Raw genomic sequence first — 19,427 nt, forward strand, 5'->3', positions numbered from 1 at the left:
TCCCTTCCCCCCCGCTGCCACCTTTCCCACCCTCGAGTCCCACCCAACCCATCCTCAGCATCCCCCTTGACCCACTCGGGAGGAGCTGCTGATGGTTTTCCATGTGTCCAGAACAAAGGCTCTGGGTAAGAAGGAAGTGGCCTCTCTAGGGTTTCAGACTCGCTGGCCTTCATTCCGGGGGGTGGGGCTGAGACAGCCAATCGAGGTGACCCTCTGCCCAAGCGTCGCCCCCTCGGTCAGGGATGCAAAGCACAGGCGCAGCCCCAATGCGCCCCCTTTTCTCTCTCTGCAAAACAGTCTTGGGGGGCCATATTAAACCGGCCCAGGGGCCGCAATTGGCCCCTGGGGCGGACTTTGGACATGACTGGTTTGGGGGGAAAAGAGGGACCTTAGCAGGGTTTGCCATACACCCCACATTCTAAAGCTATCATTTTCTCCAGGGGAATTGATCTTGGCTGTCTGGAGATCAGTTGTAATTCTTTGAGATCTCCAGGTCCCACCTGGAGGCTGGCAAGCCTAGTATTATATCAGTGAATTAATCATCAGTTCCTTAAAGTATAAATTGCCTCAAGTAACAAAAAAAAAAAATTCCTACCAAGTGCAACACAGCATTAGGAGTCCCTCCCAACATCTCAACTGATAGCCTTGCACAAATGGAGTAAGGAGTTGATCTCAGTCCACTGAGGATTCCAATAGCTACTATATGATGCCAAAACCCACTATATTACAACAGAAGCATTTCCCCCCCCCCAAAAAAAACAAACCCAATGGTGACATAGTGCTAGAGAAAGAAGGGGCCATTTACTGAAACTTGATTTACTGGGACACAAGTACAGAAGGATATAACATGGGTGGACAAACATCCAATGAAACCACCTTGTGCCCACTAATAGAAATAATCATTTTAGTGATGAGAACCACTCTGAGCCCGGCCTGGCTGGAAAAGAGCAGTATATCAGTTCAATCAATTAATCTATCAATCAATCAATCAGTAAGTAAGCAAGTAAATAAATAAATAAATAAATATTGTAATCCAACAATATATACGATTAACATAATAATACCATTGATCACAACTACTATAACAGCACACTAAATTGCTACATGCAGTATAAGTACACATGAAAATAGTGAAGAAAGAATTAAATATATGACGATTGAATAAAGTATCCAAAGCAATTCCATCAGCAGTCCAAAAGATAAGTCCAGAAAATGGCAGTTTTCTATGATACAACGCTACCATTAAGGTAGTGAACAAAGAATTAAATATACCGTATATACCCGTGTATAAGCCGACCCGCGTATAAGCCGAGGTGCCTAATTTCTCCCCCCAAATGGGGAAAAATTAGGCACCCGCGTATAAGCCGAGGGTCGGCTTATAACCCCTCCCCCCCCGCAGGCTTACCTCAATCCAGGTGCGCAGGCCGGCGCCGGCCAGCAGGGTCCTCGCTGTGCCCAGCAGGGGCGGCGCCGGGGCCTCCAGAGGCCTCTGGAGGCCCTTCCAGGCCGGCGCCGGCCGGCAGCAGCCTCGCTGCGCCCCGGCAGGGGCGGCGCCGGGGCCTCCAGAGGCCTCTGGAGGCCCTTCCAGGCCGGCGCCGGCCGGCAGCAGGCTCGCTCCGCCCGGAAGGGGCGGCGCCGGGGCCTCCAGAGGCCTCTGGAGGCCCTTCCAGGCCGGCGCCGGCCGGCAGCAGGCTCGCTCCGCCCGGCAGGGGCGGCGCCGGGGCCTCCAGAGGCCTCTGGAGGCCCTTCCAGGGCGCTCCTGGCCGGGGGAAGCCACGCGGGCACAGCAACAATGGCGGCGGAGGCGGCGATGGCGGCGGCGGTAAGTTCCCTCCTCCCTCCTCTCTCCCTCCCTCCCCCCTCCCCTACCGTATTGACCCGTGTATAAGCCGAGGCCGGCTTTTTCAGCCCTTTTTTTGGGCTGAAAAACTCGGCTTATACGCGAGTATATACGGTATGACAATTGAATAAAGTATCCAAAACAATTCCATCAGCAGTCCAAAAGGCAAGTCCAGAAAATGGCAGTTTGCTATGATACAACGCTACCATTAAGGTGGAGAGCTCTAAATCATGTTTTCTGTCATGCCCAACCACTACCATTACAGAAACATATTCCCCCACATATTATATGTTGAGAACCAGTGTAGTGTAATGGTTAGAGTATTGGATTAAGATCGAGGAAGCTCAGGTTTGAATCCCCACTCTGCCATGGAAGCTTGCTGGATGACCTTGGGCTAGTCATACACTCTCACCCTAACCTACTTCACAGGGTCGTTATGAGGATTAAATGAAGGAGAGGAGAATGATGTTGACTGCTTTGAGTCCCCCTTCTGTATTTTTCTACTTTTCTCTTTTGTACCATGGGTGACACAACCACATTATACCAGGTACTTGAAAACAGGTGGTCATCTTTGCCAGTACTAAAATCTTGGGTTTTTCAATGTAACAGAGTTGGGATACATGACTATGGACCAGCAACAAAATGTTGAGGTATATCTCTCAGACCCTAACAAAATATTCCTATTCAAAGTTTCAGTCAGCCCAGGACAGGAGTATTATAGCTCTATTCAGTGCTCTTTTGGGGGTGTAAGGATGGAGAGTTTTCAGAAGGCATGAAAGTAAAAAAGGGTAATCTTGCCCCTCTTCTGCCATGTTCTACTATATAATGATAAAGAGATTGAGTCTGAGCTCGCTGCCCCAAGCCTTCCTTTAACACCATACAGTAGAAGGAATCCCCCATGAATCACTCAAATTGCAGCGACTCTGTCCTAATTGTAACAAGCCTTCTCCACACTCCTAAGATTACAGAGAAGATAGAAGAATCTCAGTTTTCTGCCTTGGAGAGGTTTGGCAGGATATTTCAGTGCTTTCTAAACTTCTCGAAGGTTCAGATCAAGGTTTTCTTGCAACAAGACATTTGTGAGTGATACCTTTTCCCTCCCCTATTAAGCTGGAGGCAAGTGAGCAGCAAATCAATGACCTTTTCCGCACACTTGACTTACTCCTGATTTTCTTGGCAGTCGATCCACCAACCCTGGAATTGGTTTGGGCAGAGTTGTTATGCCATCTGCCCTCACTGTGCATTTTCACCATTGTGGTGTCAGTTTATTTTCTTCCAAAGGTACCTTCAATAATGAGGATTTTCAAGGAAGGGTGCTGTCATTGCCAGTGATGTTCTCTGTCATTGCCAGAGTTCAAAGAGGTACAAAAGTGAAAATTACTAGTGAGCTTTGTCGCTGTTCTAATCATCACAAAAGTTGCCAGCTATTGAATTAGCCTTTTAATTGTTCTGTACACAAAAACACAAGAACAACCCCCCTGGAGCAGACCAGTGAACGCATGCATCTTTCTTACACCAAGCCAGACCATTGGTCTACCTAGGTCAGTACTTTCCACCCTGACAGGCCAAAGCTCTCCAAGGCCTCAGGCCTTTCACATCAACTACTACCTGATCCCCTTTTTAATTGAAGAGATCAGGGATTGAACTTGGGACCTTCTGTGTGCAAAGCAGATGCTCTTCCACTGAGCCTCACATGGGAATAAGAAATGAAGCTGCTACCAGAAGAACTGCATACCCCCGACAGTTCATAAATGTGAGAGAAAATTTGCCCCCTTATAGAAGTTACTTTATTTGCCTCCCTACCCCTGCTATGTTTGCTAGAGCAGGGACAAAGGGTATCATATCAAACCAATCACACAGTTACAAAACTTTCATCTACCATAGGATGCAGCGGGAGACCTATGCTTGAGTAGGGATCTGGGGCTATGTCTGTAATGCTATCCACACCGGCAAATGAATGAATCCTATTGGAAACCAGTGGGACATCTGCTTCACTACTTTTGTGCAGGATCACACAATGTATGATAATGAAAACTTTATAGTATGTATCATTCAGACACCATTTACCTTTTTCTCTGTTATGTATTTATCCTGCTCATTATTTTCAATTTGAATATTTTATTTTGTCAGCATTGGGGGACCACAAATAAAGAAGACAGAGTGCTATTTTTAGCAGTACATGAGCAACAGATTCATGATAATTAAATATCTTGGCTTCAAAGATAGAGTTCTATGGGTTCAAGCAAGCAATCTTTCTCTCCACAATGTGACACATACTGATAGTATCTAACTGAACCAAAGACAGGAAATTCATGCTTCTCTTAGAGGTTTTCATCTTCCTTTGGGACTTCATTAAAGTTTGTGGAATGGCACAGTAAATCTTGTGAGTCACTCGGGCAGCTAGAAGGTTTCGTGCTAAGAGATGAATTAAATTTCTCTGTAACAACACGGGGAAGGTGTTACCATAACATTTGGGTACACAGTAGTAATTTCACCTGGTGGCACCTAACAAATTAGTGCATGGTTATGGTATTGCATCCCATGATAAATCAGAGTCTGGAAGGTATAATGAGTGATTTTCACAACCAGAAATAGCCAGAGATGAACTCTTTAGAAATTTACTTGAAATCTTGCCACAGGCTTTAAACGAAATTTTAAATTTGCTTCTGCAATAATAAGTGGTTATTGAATATTCAATTTCTGCCATACACACTCTTTGAGACTAGTACTCATGCAGCTTTTAATAATAAAATAGGACAATGCCCATTCACCTATCTGCCATGTTTCCCCAAAGCAATAAACTGTTCTCCCCTACTCCATTTTATCTTCACAGTAACCTTGTGAGGATGAGTGTATGTGACTGGTTCAAGATCATCAAATGAATTTCATGTTTGAGTGGATATCTGAATCCAGTTCTTGTAAGCCCAAACTTGAGACTCTAACCACCATACCCTTAACACATCATAAAAATCTGTCTGCTGTCCAGACTGCATCTCATAGAAGTACATTAGGATCTGTATCTTGCTTCATTTTCCGTCAGTGTACTTTAAGACAGCTTTAGAGCAGATTGGCAGCACTAATGAATCAGCAAGAGATTCACAGAGCATTCCTGAGCTGCTGGTGGCTGGGGACGGTGGGGAGGAGGCGCTGCTGCGGTGCCTCCTAAGCCGTTCCATGGCTGCCAGCAGCTCAAAAAAAAACAACAACCTTTGAAAGGCTTTTTTCTCTTAAAATGGGGCTTTTCACCACACTGAGAAAAGTGAGGCTGCGCCTGCTAAAAAGCAGGCTCAGCCTTGCTCTTCTTGCCACCGGCATACTTGGGGCAAAAGGGGACAGGAGGCTGCCTAACGGCAGCTCCTCCCCCCGGCCTACCCTGGCAATTCCTCCCAGGATGCCAGGACTCCCCCCGGAATGCTGGCACGGGCCTTTACGTCCAATACTGGCCTCCCCACCAGTGTGGGGGCCACTAACGCCGGCGTAAGTAGCCCGGACACTGACTCAGGGGGCCCTAACTCCGGCACAGCCACTTCCTGGCCTTTTAAGGGCTTTCACCCTCGAAGGTCAGGAATATGCTATTAATCTACTTTCAGTTGTAGCTAGTTTTCTGTTTGTACATACAGGAGTGATTAAGTTCAAAATAGACAAGTTGGAAATCAATGCTTATCTGTATAAATTATTTGAACAGTCTTAAATTCCCCCCAGGATCTTTCAGATTGTAAATAAATAGATCCTAGTTAATTCCCGAAGTGTCTTATGATTACTGTATTGTTTTCATATCACAATCTCTTCTGCCTTTCTGCCAAGCATCCATGGGCTATATGTACTTCAACACACTCAGCCATTTACCGGCAATGTTGGCTTGCTTCTTTCTCCACTGTTCTGGCTAGTTGCACACAGATGGCCTGTGTGCCATAGGACTGGAGCTGAGTGAACCAAACTTCACTGGATGCAGCAAGATAAACAGCAGGGATGCTTCCATTTCCTATAAAAGTCTGGGTGGTTTGCAAAGTGCTTGAGTACACCTCTCAAGAGAAAGTCTCCTCACCAAGGCAAACAAACAGGACTTGTGCCTGTCAATAGATGGAATTTTTTAAAGGCAAGGGTTGTACTACAGGTGCCTACACTTAGGCCAGCTTTTCACGGTAGATTTTGCTTCTCTCTTGCCATGGAGCAAAAAAACAAAAAAACAAAAACGATTTAATTTTTTTTTCATGGCCGGGGATCATCCCCGTCAATCCTGAAGCAGTTTTGGTTTTTCATGGGAACAAAGCAGGCAGTATTCTACAATGGTTTGGTCTGCCTCTTTGCTGGAGCCCTCCCCTTCTGATAAGCTCATTGTTTAGGCCTGCCCCCAACTCCGCCCCAACTCCACCCAGCGGATTACCTTGTGCGATTCACCTCTGTCGACACGGCCCCAATGCAGAAAAACAAGCACCAGTCCCTCTGGTTTCCTTATATACCTTTTCTATTTAACATGCTCCCCGTTTCCACCCACCCCATACTTGGCAAAGCTCCCCCCCTTTCCCAGACTTAGACAGACTGTCATTGTTGTGCTCCCTCCCCCAGTACAGCTCTGGCTGTCCAGTGCCAGGAACTTCCATCCAAGAGGGCTGGCAGCCTTGGGGGTGAGCACTCAGGAGACCAAACCGCTCGACTCCACTTTCATGCAACCGAATGTATGGGGAGTTTTGCCTTGGATTTGCCACTCTCTGGATGCTCTCTGGATGCACACTCTCCCTTCCCTTCCCTTTGCAGCATGCCGATCCGCACACTTTCCCAAGATTTCCATAGTTCCATAGGATGCATGGGTGGGTGGGGGGAGAGGAGGGAGACCCAAAGCAGACTGGCCGCCTCTCCTCAAAAGGGTGACGGGAGTTTTGCCTTGGATTTGCCACTCTCAGGATGCACATTTTCCCCATCCGAATTCTCAAAACTCAACAATAAGCCCCCAAAGCAGAGTTTTAAGAATTTGAATGGGGAAATGTACATCTAAAGAGTGGCAAACCCAAGGCAAAACCTCCCATGCATAAATGGCCAAACACTCTCCCTTCCCTTCACAGCATGCCAATCCATCCCGCCTTGGAGGGAGGCTGTCCCCTGGGCACGATCCCCTAAACATACCCCCCACAAGCAAAGCTGCAGCACTCGCTCTCCGAAGAACAAAGAGCACGATCTGCAGCAGCTATGCGCCGCCCGGCACTCCTATGAAGAGGAAACACACACATCTCCGGTCGGAAGATTTCTGTGGAGGTGGAATGGCGGCCTGCAATACTTGCTGGAGCACAAAACTCCCTTGTCCAATCACCATTGGCGTGCTGGGGAGGGGAGAGAAATTTGCCTGCATGGGCGGGGAGAATACATCTGACCCCAGGGAGTTTTCCATGGAGATCTGCGCGAAAAACCACGTAGCAAAAGGAAAGAACGGACCAAAACAGGTTTGACTTGATGCGGGGATGAAGCGGTTTTTTTCCACAAATTCGAAGCAGTCATGAAAAATCAAAAATTAGCAGCGTCGCAAAACAAAAGTGAAACCGCTTCAAACCTCTGTGAAAAAATGACCTTAGAGAAAGGCAAACTATGTACAAGACAGATAGCGTAACTGTTATTTGAAGTAACTAACAGTAAGAAAACCATTTTTAAAAGAAGCAGCAGCACAAACTAGCTACCTCAGAATCAGCAAAGTTCCAATTAGTGTTGTCATGGCGGTGGTCACAGGAGACCTGACCCTCGAGGCACATGAGACCACCTGACCCTGATCTCTGACCAAACCCTCGAGGCACACAAAATTCAAGGAAATGCAGGGAGGGGATTTTCATGCCGAAATTCAAGTTCTAGAAGTTTCTGAATCAGGACTTCGCGAAGGCACAAAGCTATCTGTGTGATACGTTGAGACCACAACGAAGTAAAATGGAAATACTTTGGCCATTAGTCTTTTTCTGCTGGTCAAAAGAGGCGCAAAGTTAAATGTGTGGACTACAAGTACACAGGGGCTTACCCACATACAGCAAAAGCCTGATCATCCATCAAGGTTAGGTATCAGAGTAAGGTCCCAAAGACTACCATCCAGCAAGACTATTGTTATTTCAATTTACTACTTTACCAGCAATCCATGTAAAGAATGGCAGGCAGAGGTAATTAATATTCTAACAATTCTATGTTCTAGCTGACAGAGAAGATCTGTCAGAAGCCCTGTCATAGAGAAATTGCAAAATAGAAATAAAAGAAAAATCCAACCTTGTGTTGGAGAAATCTGTATGAGGCCAAAATGGGTCTAACTTATGTAATAGTATTGCCTAATATGCAGAAAGGATGGTAGAGTACATGATGATTCTCTGTGCATTTGGTAAAAAGACAGAATGCTTCTATTTGGAATCTTGAACTGTTTCAATATAGACATAGGGAACTGTTCCCTATAGATATAGGGAAAGCAGCACAATAACAATGCTAGACTGTTGGTACACACATCACCGGCTTCTGATAACATTTTCAACCACTAGGGTATTGTTGCTTGTCACCTTCATCAGGAGTCTTTGAAGCGCATAGTTCATCTTGCTATTTAAACAATTGTTCCCTGAGACGCTGATACTGACTTGGTATCTGTATTTCCTACATAGCAGAGAACTGGCATTTTTCATGCTAGACTTCTGTTTTTTGGCCCATTCTAAACCCGAGAATTCTATGACAGTGGATGACCAAAATGGAATAAATGTTAATATTCATGTATGAAAGCTGTCAATACCAGATTAAATTGGAGATTGTCAGAGAAGAAATATCTGTGTCTCAGCAAACACTAACAAATGCATGAGGCTGTCCACAGTCACTGGTGCATTTTTGGGATATTCACAAAACACATCTGGGACTGTTAGTATTTCAGATGTGAACAGTGACATTCACCAAATTGAGGACATGAATGGTAGCATGTATACCTCCTGGAATTCACAGCAGTCAGCCACATGCCACTTGCAGGGTATCACCTCCTCCTGTTGATTTCCTCTTGAGTGCAGGAAAAAGAGAGCAACCTGAACAGTCACAAATAGTCTTTGCTCTGTAGGCTACTGCTGCTTTTCAACAATATTTTGAACCCTACGGCCCATAGAAGGTGTGGATAAGGAGGAGAAAGTAAGGGCAGTGGATAATGTATTTATGATTTAATAATGGGCGCCAGATGACTTCATAACAGATGCCAGAGGAGTCCCCCCCATCCCCCGATAACAGGGAGAATTGTCATATGCTGTCTGCTAACTTTTAGTGCAGTATTATCTTGCTGGCCCTTTTTGGTGATTTTTGCACACTTTGTTGGAAGCTGTGGTGTGACAGAAGGATGGGTTCAGATAAATATCCTGGTGTGTTATTCTGGTGCCACGCTGGCTTTTATACAGCCCTTCTACTCTGGGCTGGTTTGGCCTGGAGGGAGGGGGGAATCGGCCCACCAGGAAATCCCCGGTGGCTCCAATGGCCAGTGCTCCCCTGGTTCTTACAAGCAATGGTAGTGGATAAGAAGGGGAGGAAGTGGACTTGGGGAGTTTCAGGATATTGACTATTTCAGTGAAATAGTTTCATAATTTTCTGGAAAGGCATAGGAGGTGATAAAAACCAAGGTTATCTACTTTGAATTATTTTAAAATGTTCTTTTGTCCCTCTGGCCAGTTGATGGCCTTCAAATAAAGAGGAAGACAGAAGTAGGTGATATAGAATATATACCTCCTGTCTTCTGCCAAGGCACTACTGTGCACATATACATAAGAACATAAGAAAGGCCCTGCTGGATCAGACCAAGGCCCATCAAGACCAGCAGTCTGTTCACACAGTGGCCAACCAGGTGCCTTTAGGAAGCCACAAACAAGACAACTGCAGCAGCACCATCCTGCCTGTGTTCCACCACACCCAAAATAATAGGCATGCTCCTCTGATACTAGAGAGAATAGGTATGCAGCATGACCAGTATCCATTCTAACTAATAGCCATGAATACCCCTCTCCTCCATGAATATGTCCACTCCCCTCTTAAAGCCCTCCAAGCTGGCAGCCATCACCACATCCTGGGGCAGGGACTTCCACAATTTAACTATGCGTTGTGTGAAAAAATATTTCCTTTTATCTGTTTTGAATCTCTCGCTCTCCAGCTTTAGCAGATGACCCCGTGTTCTAGTATTATGGGAGAGGGAGAAAAACGTCTCCCTGTCTACTCTCTCCAAACCATGCATAATTTTATAGACCTCTATCATGTTTCCCCTTAGCGCCTTCTTTCCAAGCAATTTTGTTTTTCCCAAAAAAATTCCTGATTTCGATTGACAGGACAAATCCTCTTTCTTTCTTAATGTAAAAATTGAGTACAGTGAAAAACTACTTGTAGAATATTACAAACTAGATTATATAGCAACTCTCAGGGCCCCTTCCCCACCCTTCTTTCCATGTACTGCAACTATACTCTCAATATCTGTTTATCCTCTGTGGAAAGAGATAATCTCCAGATGACTAACATCACTATGCAACATCTGCCTAGACTAAGAAGGAACCCACATCCCCAAACTAGTCATATGGAATTCCTTTCTGTATCATGTGCCACTGAAGGTAATACAAACTGTTTAGTCTGTTCCTCTTTCTCAATGGACAAGAAAAACTATTTGACGAATACCAGTCCCTAATGAGAAATAGACACTATAAGAATATTATACATACCCAGTGAAACATAACTACTCAATCTATTTTTAGGAAGACAGACCAAGAAAACTAAGCAATAGCAATAGGTAACAAAGGGTGGGGAAGGGGCCCTGAGAGTTGCTATATAATCTAGTTTGTAATATTCTACAAGTAGTTTTTCACTGTACTCAATTTTTACATTAAGAAAGAAAGAAAGAGGATTTGTCCTGTCAATCGAAATCAGGAATTTTGTTGGGAAAAACAATCTGCTCTACCTTTACTGCCATCACATTTCTAATAAGCCTGTACATTTCTTTCAGTATACACATCTCTGTTGGTCTCACCAAATCAAATTAATGTGTGACAATTTAAGATTGCTTCACACATTATGGTTTTCATGGATATATTACTGCTCTAAAACTATTGTGCTTGGAGCATGTGCACATAATTTTCTAAGGTTATGTTCAGAACCAAGAAATGCTTTATCAAATGCAGAATACAGGTCCTTAATAGAAGAAGAAGAAGAAGAAGAGTTGGTTTTTATATGCCGACTTTCTCTACCACTTAAGGCAGACTCAAACCGGCTTACAAGCACCTTTCTTTCCCCTCCCCACAACAGACACCCTGTGAGGTGGGTGGGGCTGAGAGAGAATGACTTGCCCAAGTTCACCCAGCTGGCTTATGTACCCATTACACTTTTGCTATGGGAAGTAGTGCTCAGATGCTGATTTAATCTGCTAGTTTATGCAAGCGCAGTCTCAGCTACAAAGTCAACAAGAAAACAGACGTCTGGAAGCGAATTGAGTTAAAGACCAGCACAGATAGCCAGACTTAAGATAACTCTACTATCAGAGCCAAAAATACTATCACTCAAGCAGGATCTCCTATGGGTTTAATTAATATTTTTAAAAACTGGAACTGTGGCACTGAGGATATTTAAATTTTCCTAGTTTTAATCTCCCTCTGAAATTTTTATTTGTTCCAAGGTGGGAAGCAAATATATTGTTAGCATATAACTCAAAAAGGCAAATAGTAGCTTTGGGAAATATTTAAATTGTAAAAAATGCCATGGGGCGGTTAGTGGATAACTTTCTCCCGCAGGACTGATCTGGCAGATGCTGATCACAGATCTTCTGCATATCATCTAGTTTAGGACTTCGGTTAACACAAAAACAATGCTATAAAAGACATTAAAAAGATTACAAAAATACTTAACGGCAGCTAAAACTGTCAAAACCTCACATATAAAAGCAGCAAATAACATCAACAAGAAACACCAATACAAGAACAATGCATCACTAAAGACATAATAAAGCAACACTTAAAACCAGGTCAATAAAAATAAAAGTTGCGGCAAGTCAACGATAATCCCATTGGGGTTCAGCCTTCTTCAAAAACTATTCTGAAAACAATGCATTGGATTTCTACAGCCTGTTTACAACATTCATTATCAATGCCACTTGGTAGCCCATGGCCACAGCTAGCAGGTTAGACTCTAGACCTTAATGACCTATGATTACTTAGGGTCAGTTCTTACATTACAGGAGTGAAATGATTTCTGCTCCTCCATGGTAATTTCCAGTGTTTCTGAAAATGGAATATTGTCAAGGTTACCAGGTTCTGGCCAGGGCTGGGGTTTCCCCACCACTGGCTCCTGTTTCCCACTGCCACTCTGGAGACCAGAGAGAGGGGAAAAATTAAAATCACTGTCAGGTGATGACATGACATCACTTCTAAGGAAAATCTGGAAGTAATGCCAGCCTACTCTAGGAATTGCCTTAAACTCTGTTGTTTTTACAGGCAATTCCTAGACAGACGTGAAGTCACATCTGGGTTTTCCCCAGATGCAATGTCATGCCTGATGGTGCTTCCCATGGTCCCCCTCTCCTGGAATCCCACCAGTTGCCAGCCAACCCTAATTGTCATCCTTCCATGTAGATGAGTACGACAACACTGACATTGAGAGGAACCGTGTTATCATCACTTCCAATGTGATCTCGCTATTCTAAAGTTACCAATGGTAAGGAATGGAGCCACAAAGAAGCAGTGGTCACAAATGAACTTTCCTTGAGTTGCCCTCAACATCACATCACATTATGAATTTATTTACATAGCCCCCCATATGCCAATTCTTTAGTAGGGTACACAGCATGTTGACTGAATTTGCATTGAAAGAGTTATGTGAACAGAAATCAATGACCTAATTTATTAGAAGATTAGATATGCTATTGTTCTTGAGAAAGAATTCATAAGATTTAAGAAGGAAAGTGTAGCTAAACCACATTGAACATAAAAGTGTCTTCTAGTGAAAAGAAACTCAACTTCCAAAACTTGCCTCTCAGTGTTTTCTCTAGATAGATGTACTTCAGTAACCTTATCAGGAAAAAAAGACCTTCATGTTCCTAAATAGAGACGGGTTTTTCCGCATCCTCATTTTCCTCACTTGTAAGTTCCTGTTTCTTGTGTGTGTGTAAAGTGCCTTCAAGTCGCAGCCGACTTATGGTGACCCCTTACGGGGTTTTCATGGCAAGAGACTAACAGAGGTGGTTTGCCAGTGCCTTCCTCTGCACAGCAAGCCTGGTATTCCTTGGTGGTCTCCCATCCAAATACTAACCAGGGCTGACCCTGCTTAGCTTCTGAGATCTGACGAGATCAGGCTAGCCTGGGCCATCCAGGTCAGGGTTTCTTGGGGGGAGTGGATTCTGTTCAGCATGTGTTTTTGTCCCTCTAGTGGTTGATTCAATATTACACTGGTTTATGCCCAGTATAAAAAACCCGTAGTTTACATCTGCAGGGAGATATGCTGGACATAAACTGCTAGAGGGAGAAAAATACATGCAGAACAGAACCCCGCCCCCACCCCCCAAAAAACAGGAACTTACAAGTGAGGAAAATGAGGATGCAGAAAAGCCCTACCTCACTAAGAACTTGTCTTTTAGTTTTCAAGAGTTCAGTCCATCGGAAGAGTCATTATTTCAAAAAGGTATTTTCTGTTGGGAGTGTACCAATTAGCTATGTTTTGCAAATTCAAACACCTCTTTGCTGTGCAAAACTTTCTCAAAAGCATGAATTGTAAGTGCAGTTCCCTTTTGCATGAAATTTGCTAAAATGCATTGAAATGGGAACTAAATGTTAGCCAGGTCTCTTAGGATGCAGAAAATATATTATTTAATATTTTTTTAGATTAATGTTTAATGGGACTGAAAAGGATTGTAAAATATAAGCACATAAGGACAAAACCTGTTAAAAAGTATTGAGACAGAATTCTTTCTTATGGACGGAGGATTCTACTGTGTCTACAACTCATAATTCAGAATTCATCTGAGTAAAGGATTAATGATTAAGCTAGCACAATCATCATTCATTACATGTATCTTTACTTTATACTGGAAGGTGAATTGTCAGTGTGCAAGATCTATTTTTAAGGCTAAATGTAGCTGCAGCCATAGTAAAACCACTTACATCACTTTCATGGCCTTCCCGAAGGTTATATGTGAGATCCCGCTGAATTTCTTCAACAAATTTGTGCGCATATTCTGGGTAAAGGTCTAGCACTTCAAAGAGTCCTTTGAGAATAATGCATTGGAGGTCACAGTAAGTTAGGGCTTTCACATCTGCATTGGTTTTAATCACTTGGTCCTTAATTGCGAGGTTTGCTCCAATTAAATCCCCCTTACCTAAAAGAAGATACACAAGAAGAGAGTCATCATCATTCATGCACATTGCAAAGTTAGAGTTCAATAGCACTTTAGAGACCAACAAGAGTTTCAGCGTGTAAGCCTTCGAGAATCACAGCTCCCTTCATCACACAACTGACGAGGGGAGCTTTGACTCAAAGGTTATACCCTGAAACTGTAAGGCACTACTGTAAGGTGCTACTGGACTCAAATATAACTGCTCTAATGCAGACCAACATGGCTGCTCTCTGAACCTATCTTCATGAAAGGCTGCACTTTGCACAGAAACACAGAGCTTAAACATGTCATGCAGAAAGCACAGGAACCAAAATACTAAGATGCTGAGATAGGCTTTTCATTAATGTACTAAACTTCTGTGAGTAATTTAAAATGACTGACTCTAGGAATCCAAGAGAACAATATTTTAATATTTGGGAAAGTGGTATACCTGTGGGCCTGTGAGGAAATGCAGCCCAGAATTTCATGTTAGAATTTCAATAATTAGGTTTCCTGTCTTCACCTGCCTCAAGAGACTTTTCTACACACTAACAGCTAGAAATGGGGAAACTACAGGGGAATGAGCCATCTCAGAGGCACAGGGAAACTGAGTGCCATAGAAATGAAAATGGCTTTGGCCTGAGGAGAACAAAGTGATACTGTTTCACACCTTGTTAGATTGTCCCACTTGGGGACAGACACTACAAATCTAAATGGCTAGATGGTTTTTCTACCCTTTGATCAAGAAGAGAAGGATGACCCTCAATGGGGAGATCATATACTCCTTGACCACTATGAAGAAACAGTCATTGGTTCTTTGCCATTTTTTCTCAAGCCATGACGGTTTAAGCTTTTATCTAGGGGACACCATCTTGATCACATGTTGAGGGACAATGGGAGAAGTCTCAACTCTGTAAACTGAGATAAAAGGAACTTTTCTGAGGTTCAGCACCTCCAAGGATAAAGCACCTCTCCTTCTTGTAACATATATTATGCAAGAAGCAGCTCAGTTGCCGCTGCACCCACCACTGCCACTCGGCCGATGGGAGAGGCTCAGTGGGAAGCAAGTGAGCTGGGCCATTGGCCAGGTCGGGGTGCCCTCCATCCATGAGCACCAGTAAGAGGACTCTGGCCTCCTTGAAGGTCTCCTGGATAACGCAGATATGTAAGGCCACATCCCCCAGCAGTGGCAAGCCCAGCTCAGGTCACTGGGTGGTGAAGAGTGGTGCCTGCAGCTCGCCTGCGGTGCAGCAGCAACTCCAGCAGCAATTTAGGTCACTTGGCCGAGAAGTCGGCCATGTCCACTGCGCCTCCCAGAAAGACATGGGCGCTGGGCATGAAAGCCCTGCAAGGGCTCCGCCACAGCAACAGCACTTTGTAGGATGAGGAAGAAGTGGTGGCAGGCTGCCAAGCACAAACCCTGCCAGACGCCGGGGCTGGGCTGACGCCGCCTGCCATCAGGAGTACTGTGGCAGCCTCATGCCAGTGTTGCAGCCACGAATTCATCCTGGCGAAGTTGTCGACCTGCTGGTGGTGGGAAGGGACAGAAACCTTTCTCCATTCAACATGAGGGCTTCACCTTTTGACTTTATGAGCTTCCCAGTTGTTATATTTCCCAGACTGGAGCAAGCAGGTTATTTATAATATGAATGTTGCAAGACGTTTGAATTGACCCCGACTGCTTTCCAGGCTGGCCTTGGTCCCTGTGCGCAGGTAAAGAGTGCCATCTGTTTTTAATTTAGAGAGTGTTTGATTTTAATTGGGGTAATTTGTATGTTTTTATTGTGTTTCATGCTGCTTTATCTGATGTTAGCCGCCCTGATCCCGGCTTCGGCCGGGAGAAGGTGTGGGGTATAAGACTAAAAATAAATACATAAACAAATATTAAGGGAATGTTTAGAACAGGGTTAGAAAGTCTGTGTTTATTCAATTTTTTCCTTTTAATATTTGCCCAATTCTGCTACTTAGAGAAATATTAAATCTTTATAATTTGAATACTGGAAGTCTAATTTTGTCCTCAAACTATGCCTGACTTAGTTATGTTTACCAAAGAAGAAGCAAGGGGAGGAGGCAGATTGATTTTTCCATCCCTGAGTGTGCAAAAAAAAAGTTCCGGAGCCCCAATCTTCTAGCCAGAGAGGGTCTTACTATCAGGTGGTGATGTTGCTGGAAATATTGAGAGAATACAGGTTACAGGGGAGTAAGCAATTGAAGGAGGAATGCCAGCCTCCAGATGGGACCTAGAGATTCCCTGGGATTACAGCTCATCTCCGGACTACAGAGATCAGTTCCACTGGAGAAAATGGATGCTTTGGAGGGTGGACTCCAAAGGGCATTGGCAGGTGGTGACTTGGAATGACTGCAGAGTTTTTGAGTAGCGTTATTAGGTCCCTCTTCGCCACCGGCAGGAAGGTTTTTTGGGCTGGAAGGATTAGGACAATGAGGGCATTTAACTGTTCCACCACTGCCAGGTCTTGCCAATTAAAGGAAAGCAAATTGGAAAGGGGAAAAAGGACAAGGTTAATAGCTGAATGTTGAATTGGGAGCTTGATTTCAATTATCAAAACTGTATGGTGTTGGAACAGGTAACTCCTACTGCATGGTCTGAATCAGTGTCTGTGTACCTATTGTTTCTGGCAAGATCTGGATCATGGATCTCCTAGCATTTTCTCTACTTGGACCTTAGGACAAGAATAAACATAAAACCAGGGCAAACATTTATCTATGGCATCCTATCTTGCCTTGATGACAATTATCAGTCACTGTGACAGGAGGAGACCAAACAGTCCAAGGAGGCTTTCCTAAAATGACTTCCATACCAGTAGATTCTCTACAGCCAAAGGAAGACACTTTGCAATTGCCTCACTCATGTTCCAATATAACTGGTTTAAACACAAGGTAAATCAAATTAAAATGTGGTTTTGCTTTGTGAATGGAACAGCAATTATTGTATTAATATGGTATAGCACAGTGCTTAACAGAATGAGTGATGGTCTAGCAGATTCTCAAATGGCTGTGATTTTAAATTTTGAGGAAATTGTCAGATTTGAAACATGATGCCGTATAGTTTATCTTATCAGGGCAAACAGCAGCTCCAAGGTCAGGAAAACAGCAAGCAGAAAAGGGACAATTCCCCTTTCTACAGGCAGTGGCCCTGATACTGCTTAGGAGCTCCAATATCTAGGCCAAATTATCATCTCATCTAGTTTGGCTCTATGATAAATTTAAGAAAAAGAAGTATATCAAGAAGAAACATCTGGTGGTTTTATATACATTTCTTCTCATAACAGATTCAACCACTGGAACTAAAGTACAATTTCTGCAGAGTAAAATTAGCATGAAGAAGTTACCAGGACTTGCCAGTGGAGCAGCTGTGATTTTATGACTTGAAAAGCCACATTGGATTTAGCCTTGGAAGATTGCTTCACACAATATCTGTTTCATTGGAATTTAGAAGCATTAGTTCATCAGTTGCTTTGGTTGGCTGAAGCCACCCTGTACCTTCATAATAAAAAGTTAATTTAATTCTTACTAAAACCCATTACTGAAAGTGGTGATTAATAATGGATATTACCAGTTGTAATTCACTGAGAAAATTCAGCAGTGCAATAGTAAAAACAAGCAATGAGGAGCCGGCCCTTCTTTTTGAATACCGGTGTAATCAATTGTCATTAAGTGAATGATGAACTGAGTGACACTTATTAGCTGTTTGTAAGATTTTTAAAATTAATTAATTAATTAATGTAAATCTCAGTTATCTACCCATCTGCTGCCGTATTTCCACATTCTCTAAACTTACCTCCCATGCCTGTTGTCAGAGTACCAATATCCTGCCCTGCCACATCATCCTCTATGATACCTAGCAACAGCAGCACTCTAGCTAGAACTACATTTCCCAGGGACCCCTGTGCCTGTGATGTTTCCATTGCTGTGTTTATCTAGGTGTCTTGATGGAAGGTGGGAAATTGATGGTGGGAATGCAATTTTGGTGTTGTTGCCTAGAAATCATGTTAAAACATCTGAATTTGTCATCTGTTGTCCATGAAACTTCATGCTGTGCATGAAACATGCTTTAGAAATTGGTGTATGGGGCTTCCAGGATTTTTTTAGACAGCGAGTGTATGCCAAGTTCATATTGAGTGTGTGCATGTGTGTGGGATTAAGCCTTTCCCCTACATGTCACTTTCCCACCTAAAATGAACCTACGGGCATACATACAGGTCATGTATATTTAATGTGCGGAAGATACTGTGTGGAATGTGCAGTGAATATATGTAGACACAAAATGCCATGTAATGGTTCTATGAACTAATTAACAAATGTTGGCCATGGTTAAGGAACTCGATCTATCAATCATCAACAAAATCATTAGTTGTAACTGAAGCCTGGGTAAACATTTTTATAGGAAACAACCATATCCTTTGGTTCTTGTAGGTTATCCGGGCTGTGTGACCGTGGTCTTGGTATTTTCTTTCCTGATGTTTCGCCAGCAGCTGTGGCAGGCATCTTCAGAGGAGTAACACTGAAGGACACTGTCCTTCAGTGTTACTCCTCTGAAGATGCCTGCCACAGCTGCTGGCGAAACGTCAGGAAAGAAAATACCAAGACCACGGTCACACAGCCCGGGTAACCTACAAGAACCAATGAACTCTGACAGTGAAAGCCTTCGACAACCATATCCTTGTATACAAAGGCTTGATTAATACTCTATTAGTAGCAGCTTTTGTAGAAATGTTTAAGCATTATATAAAATCTTATACCCTCATTTATTAGGACATGATATCCTAGGATTTGTAATGAAATTATAATGGAGACATTGAGTCTTCAAATTAAGTTACCTAAGGGATTAGTCAAGCCAGACTCATTCTCTTAAAAGTGGTTCATGTTCATTAAGAATGTGGAGTGTGGTATTCAGAAAACCAATCTGCCTACTATATACTTGCACTTTGGTGTTTAATAACGTTATCAGTCTTCCTGATGATAACATCAGCCATGTGCATGGGAAAAGTTACAGCAGGGCTGTTTATGTTGCTTTTTTCTTTCTGGTCAACCTTATTTTCTGATAGTAGTAACCCACGAAAAGGGGTATACTGTGTTCTTTTCACACAATTGTTTCTTCTTTGTGTAACATCACAGAATATTTAATTTCTGAAAGGGCTAAGAGCTGCCTCATTGAGACACACTTAGGTGTACAACTGGTCCCTCAAACTATCCCTTTCCAATAATGTAGCACAGCTTTCCAATTCAATAGTTTTCCAGAGCTCCACCATATAG

At 43.4% G+C, this 19,427-nt stretch overlaps 1 protein-coding gene across 1 annotated transcript in view; it reads right to left on the reverse strand.

Moving 5' to 3' along the window:
• The window catches only part of KCNH8 (potassium voltage-gated channel subfamily H member 8), a 220,835-nt gene that overhangs the window by 30,021 nt on the left and 171,387 nt on the right, over nucleotides 1–19,427 (reverse strand). Inside the window, exon 11 of the mRNA XM_056857318.1 lies at nucleotides 13,942–14,156. Coding sequence (XP_056713296.1) covers nucleotides 13,942–14,156 — 215 coding nt within the window. The remainder of the gene's footprint in view (nucleotides 1–13,941; nucleotides 14,157–19,427) is intronic.

Source organism: Euleptes europaea, chromosome 11 (genome assembly GCF_029931775.1).
Source record: "Euleptes europaea isolate rEulEur1 chromosome 11, rEulEur1.hap1, whole genome shotgun sequence".
Classification (NCBI taxonomy): Eukaryota; Metazoa; Chordata; class Lepidosauria; order Squamata; family Sphaerodactylidae; genus Euleptes; species Euleptes europaea.